The sequence below is a fragment of the Trichechus manatus genome, unplaced genomic scaffold, assembly GCF_000243295.1.
Source record: "Trichechus manatus latirostris isolate Lorelei unplaced genomic scaffold, TriManLat1.0 scaffold00056, whole genome shotgun sequence".
Lineage (NCBI taxonomy): Eukaryota > Metazoa > Chordata > Mammalia > Sirenia > Trichechidae > Trichechus > Trichechus manatus.
In genome coordinates, this window is record NW_004443992.1 from 4,289,296 (window position 1) to 4,295,798 (window position 6,503).

General features: G+C 37.8%; 1 protein-coding gene across 6 annotated transcripts in view; it reads right to left on the reverse strand.

Annotated features, from left to right (window-relative positions):
- Positions 1-6,503, reverse strand: part of ANKRD44 (ankyrin repeat domain 44) — a 203,682-nt gene that overhangs the window by 109,256 nt on the left and 87,923 nt on the right. For all 6 annotated transcript variants that reach the window (XM_023732935.1, XM_023732936.1, XM_023732933.1 and 3 more), the window contains exon 8: positions 674-752. In XM_023732935.1, coding sequence (XP_023588703.1) covers positions 674-752 — 79 coding nt within the window. The remainder of the gene's footprint in view (positions 1-673; positions 753-6,503) is intronic.

Sequence of the window (6,503 nt, forward strand, 5' to 3'; positions counted from 1 at the left end):
AAGTTTTGTTGCTAAGGCCAACCCACTCACAAACGCTGGCCATGACCCACGAGGAGCAATGCGACCCACATCGTGAAGAGATACTCCCTAGTACTGTGGCTACAGAGACAACCCAATGGTCCAAGTACACCTACGCTGTGAGCCTGGAAAACCACTGGATTCTGTGACATTCCAAGGTCTCTGTCAAGTCTGTGATTTTATGACTCTGTATATTAGGTACTTTTCTTCTTTTCCTCTGAGTCACCTCACTTTTCCCACCTTTGCCCAAGTGGCTTTATGAGTTTTTACTTAAGGAACTAAGGTGAATTTAAAATCTAAAAATAATACAGATTTGCTGCTAGACAATGTATGCTACTTAACTTTCTTGGTTTCAGAGTAAAAAGCACAGATCTTGAGTCTATATATCATTTCCAGTTTCAAGACTCACATGTTCTTTGCCTGACTTGGACCTGACTATGAAACATAGTGGCTTTGTGTTCGCACTTCTAAGATGAATGGTGATGATATGTCTGATGAAGAGCCCTTAGCAAGGCAGGTCAAAGAATGGTGGAAAGCCTTGCTTACCAGGACTCCAAAACTAAGTATCATTTTTTACTTTCAGATGATTGACAGCTAAACTCAGTCAAATCAGGAAAATGTTCAAATAAAATGACACAGCTGAAGAATCTCTTACCATTCTGAATGAGGGTTTGTGACCGTGTGAACCTTCCATGGACAGCTGTCATGTGCAGTGGACTTTTGCCATCTTTACTCTAAAAAAAAAAAAATGAAGGAGACAGAAACAATGGAGGTGCTAATGAACCAGTGACATAAATCTGAAACATCCCTATGACACCACTGGCAATGCCTTGAAAACACTAATTTGAATAAAACATGTATGCTCAAAAATTACAAAAGGCAAAAAGCAATAGGTATAATACATATAATCTCAAAAGTTAAGGGTATAGTGCATATAATCTCCCAAAATATTGCATAACATCACATTTTAAAGAAGTTTGGAAACGTGAAAATTACTATGGAGAAGAAATTGGAAATCTCTAACTGCACTGACAATTTTTATCCTACTTTGTTCCAAACTGAAACAATCATCTAAGATGTTTGCCCTCTCCTGTGATCCACTTATTGATAAAGGAAGTTTTTTTCCAGGTCTTATTTTCAGCCTTTGTCTACAGAACACAAGAAAGACAAATGATGTGTTAACTTTCATGGCCCTCTGTGACCTGAGGTTGACTACATTGTCATAAATCACTGCAACTCTCAACAACTGACCTGGAACCTACACCATTCCCTAAATGCTAATTCCATGGAAAAACAACAATTTGATTGTTCCAAAATTGAGCCTCTTATTTCACTTACCTCATTAGAAATCATAGGATTAAAGCATGCAAACCATTCAGCAAATTGCTATTTTAATGATCAGCTGGTAACGGGTGCTGAATTTATTTAAAATATAAAAGCCCTTGCCATGTATTTATCATTCAAGCTATAAAGTAGGGGACTTTTTCACAGATTAAGCCAAAACATGGGAAATGTACAGAATATATATACTTATCAATAATACACAGTACTTATTAAAATTTTATACTAAGTGCCAAAGTTCTACACGTTTAATTACAAAATATCTATTTACATAATTTATTCTGAAACTGGTACTGCCCAAAAGAATATATTACTGTTATTTTAGACTAGAAACCCTGGTGGTGTAGTGGTTAAGTGCTGTGGGTGCTAACCAAAAGGTCGGCACAGTTTGAATCCACCAGGTTCTCCTTGGAAACCCTATGGGGAAGTTCTACCCTGTCCTCTAGGGTCACTATGAGTCAGAGTTGACGCGATGGCAACAGGTATGGTATTTTAGACTAAAAATATCAACAAAGAGAATATATTTTTTCATTCAACTATTATATTAAAAAAAATTTATGTGACACTGTTATTTCTCTAAGTCTCAGGAGAGACATACTCTGAGGTTTAAAATGAGGTTTTAAAAATGAGAGTTCAATTTTGTGTGGAAACCTATATACCTGTGCTTAAAAATTACTCTTTGCTTTAAAAAAATCCACAACAACAACAAAAAATCCGCAATGGAAAACAAATAACCATTTAAATCAGTATTTCTCAGAGTAGACCAAGAACCATCTGCTTCGGAATCACTCAAGATTCTTGTTAGGAACAGAAATTCCTGGGCCCTAACCCAGACCTATGACCTACGTCTGCTAACCAAAAGGTCGGCAGTTCGAATCCAGCAGGCACTCCTTGGAAACACTATGGGCCAGTTCTACTCTGTCCTATAGGGTCGCTGTGAGTCGGAATCAACCTGATAGCAATGGGTTTGTTTGTTGTTGTTGTCGTTTTTTAACCCAGACCTACTGCATCAGAATTGAGGCAAGAGTGTCCCCATTTCTAATAAGCATACCCCACTAAGATTTAAGATCTACTACTTTAGACTTTCGGCTTACATAGCTTATAAAACCACGAGGTTTTAACAGAAGAACCTTTATTATATCCTATAAGTCTATTCCTTAAAAAGGGAGAAAGGAATTATGCAGTCTGTGCTGAGGGAAGAGATAATCAGTCATAACTGCATCTTGATTAAAAAAAAAATATTATTAGACTTAAGAGTTCTTGGGTAGATGTGAAAAAATTAATAAGATCTTTTTTCCATCTTACATGATTATAACTTGAGTCATAAAATATTGAGAAAGGAGGATGGAAGTAAGTTTGAAGCTTTTCTAGAAACGATATTTTTTAAAGAGAAAGGATCAGCAATCAAGAAAATGAGGGTGCAGTGTCATCACAGCCCATGAGACATACAGTGGAAGAGAGTTCCTAAAAGTTATGTGATTCCAGAGGTTGGTCTTGGCTGCCAGAACTCTAGACAGTTTAAAGGACTGGAAAGCCTGGGAGTTTCCTTGGAATAAAGATTTAAAACATGCCCCCTCCAATAAAAAAGTGATGACAGTCCAAAAGTTTGTTAGGAGAAAGCAGAAATTAAAGAGTTGACATTAACTTGTCCCTAGGTGGTGCTATTTCTTTAAATTTTGCTCCAGTATGTTCTCTTAAATTTAATATGAAAATACAAGTAATTAGCACTTAATTAAATATGTATAAAGCTATAAATACTTCAGTATTTAGATAAAATATTTATAAATATTTAACCAAACACTTTTCCATGCCTAGAAAAGAGCTTAAAGACTTTACCAAGGAGTAACTACCAACTTGATAGTAGCTACCTAAACTGCAGGCAGAGAGCCAAAGCAGAAATAACCTGTGCCTAGTATGTAGCTGGAGCCCTGATGGCACAGTGGTTAAGAGCTTGGCTGCTAACCAAAAGGCTGGCAGTTCAAATTCACCAGCTGTTCCTTGGAAACCATATACTCTGTTTTATAGGGTGACTATGAGTCGGAATTGACTAGATATTGTCTACCACGTGTCTGTCAGTTTGTTGTAGTGTGGTGGCTTGTGTATTGCTATGATGCTGGAAGCTATGCCATTGGTATTTCAAATACCAGAAGGGTTACCTGTGGTGAAAAGGTTTCAGTGGAGATTCCAGACTAAGACAGACTAGGAAGAAGGACCTGGTGCTCTACTTCTGAAAAACTTGGCCAGTGAAAACTTTATGAATAGCAGCAGAACATTGTCTGATATAGTGCTGAAAGATGAGCCCCTCAGGTTAGAAGGCACTCAAAATATGACTAGGGAAGAGTTACCTCCTCAAAGTAGAGTTGACTTTAATGACAGGGATGCATTCAAGTTTTGGGACCTTCATTTGCTGATGTGGCATGACTCAAAATGAAAAGAAATAGCTGAAAATGTCCATTAATAATCAGAACATGGATGCATGAAGTATGAATCTAGGAAAATTGGAAGTCGTCAAAAATGAAATGGAACACATAAAGATTGATATTCTAGGCATTAGTGAGCTGAAATGGACTGGTATTGGCCATTTTTGAATCAGACAATCATATGGTTTACTATGCCAGGAATAATAAATTGAAGAGGAATGGCGTCACATTCATCATCAAAAAGAACATTTCAGGATCAATCCTGAAGTACATTGTTGCCAGTGATAGGATAATATCCATACACCTACAAGGAAGACCAGTTATTATGACTATTATTCAGATTTATGCACCAAGCACTAATGCCAAAGATGAAAAAATTGAAGACTTTTACCAACTTCTGCAGTCTGAAATTGATCAAACATGCAATCAAGATGCATTGATAATTACTGGTGATTGGAATGAGAAAGTTGCAAACAAAGAAGGAACAGTAGTTGGAAAACTGGTAGTCAGGAAAGGTGTGCATCAGGGTTGCATCCTTTCACAATACTTATTTAATCTGTATGCTGAGCAAATAATCAGAGAAGCTGGACTATATGAAGAAGAAGGCAGCATCAGGATTGGAGGAAGACTCATCAACAACCTACAACATGCAGATGACACAACCTTGCTTGCTGAAAGGGAAGAGGACTTGAAGCACTTACTGATGAAGATCAAAGACTACCTCCTTCACTATGGATTACACCTCAATAAAAATCCTCACAACTGGACGAATAAGCAACATCATGATAAACGGAGAAAATACTGAAATTGTCAAGGATTTCATTTTACTTGGATCCACAATCAACACCCATGGAAGCAGCAATCAAGAAATCAAATGCCATAATTCATTGGGCAAATCTGCTGCAAAAGATCTCTTTAAAGTGTTAAAAAGCAAAGATGTCACTTTGAGGACTAAGGTGCACCTGACCCAAGCTGTGGTGTTTTCAATTACCTCATATGCATGTGAAAGCTGGACAATGAATAAGGAAGACTGAAAAAGAATTGATGCCTTTGAATCATGGTGTTGGCAAAGAATAGTGAATATACCATGGACTGTAAGAAGAAGGAACAAGTCTGTCTTGGAAGAAGTACAGCTGGAGTGCTCCTTGGTAGTGAAGATGGTGAGACTTCATCTCATGTACTTTGGACATGTTATCAGGAGGGACCAGTCCCTGGAGAAGGACATCATACTTGGCAAGGTAGATGGTCGGCGGAAAAAGAGGAAGACCCTCGACAAGATCGATAGACACAGTAGCTGCAACAATGGGCTCAAACATGGCAACAATTGTAAGGATCATGAAGGACCAAGCAGTGTTTGGTTCTGTTGTACACAGTGTAGCTATGAGTCTGAACCGAGTCAACAGCACCTAACAATACAACAACAACAGTATGTAATTTAGGGAGCCCTGGTGGCACAGTAGTTAAAGTGCTTGACTGCTAACAGAAAGGTTGGTGGTTCGAACCCATCAGCCACTCCACAGGAGAAAGATGTGGCAGTCTGCTTCCATAAAGATTTACAGCCTTGGAAAGCCTATGAGGCAGTTCTACTCTGTCCTATAGAGTCATTATGAGTTGGAATCAACTCAATCGCAACAGAGGACAGAGAAAGTTAGGTAAAATGCAACGAATGGCTATATAGTCAGTGGTTGTGTCTGCTTCAGATATATCCTTGCAGATCTTTGCCTAGGTACACCCATGACTGAGTCCAGGCCTTACATGACTTTTTCTCTTGGGGATGGTGGGGGCAGGAAGGATTACAAGTACATGCCAGCCATTTTTTGGCTGCTTGTTTACATGGTATGGGTGTAAAGAAAGCTCATTATTTAAAAAAAGTAATTGAAAACCAATGAAGGTCAAAAGAATAATACTTTTAACTTAGCCTTTAAAAGTTAGAACTCAGAATATTAGGTTGAAACTAGGGATCCCACTGAGTTTCATTATCTGCCTGAGGAATTTCACATGCGGGGAGACTTGCTGTTGCTGCTGCTGTTCCTAGAACCTCAGACAAAGATAAAACAAGCCTTACATTTTGAAAAGAGTGAATATGATCAATTCTTCCATTTATTCAAAGCTTTGCTTTTTTTTTTCTTAATTTCTAGTCTCCTCCCAATTTCTTAATACATTTTTCTATCAGATTTAGGGCTTTGGAAATTTTGTTATTTTTATTAGTTATTTTTGTTATTTTGATTAGTTTAATTAAGCAAGATGCTCTTCTACTGATTTAGGCATGGTCAAGTCATAACTCATAAAAAAAAATGAGGATTATGAATATTCTGTGACAAATAATAGCAATCTTTCGAGGCAGAACTCAGCATTGTTCAAAGAAGCTGAATTTTTGGACTTAAAGGAGTGTTTCAGTTTCCTTGACTACCCTTCTCCCCAGAAATCCATTCATTCTTTTCTCCCACACCTAATGTCTTCTTTATCCATCCTACAATATCACAAACCTCCCCTAAATTTACAGACATCATTACTTCCCAGGAACTTGAAAGCATTGTATTTTCTTTGGCATGGCCCCTCCTGTAGGCACGCAACTCCATGGAGGGCAATAAAACCACTAAGGGAATAATATGAAGGCCAGCCTGGGAGGTCAAATATAGTCAGAAACCCAATAAACCCCACCTCCCCCCACCAAAAAAAAAAAAAAAAAAAATCAAACTCATTGCCATCAATTCGATTCTGATT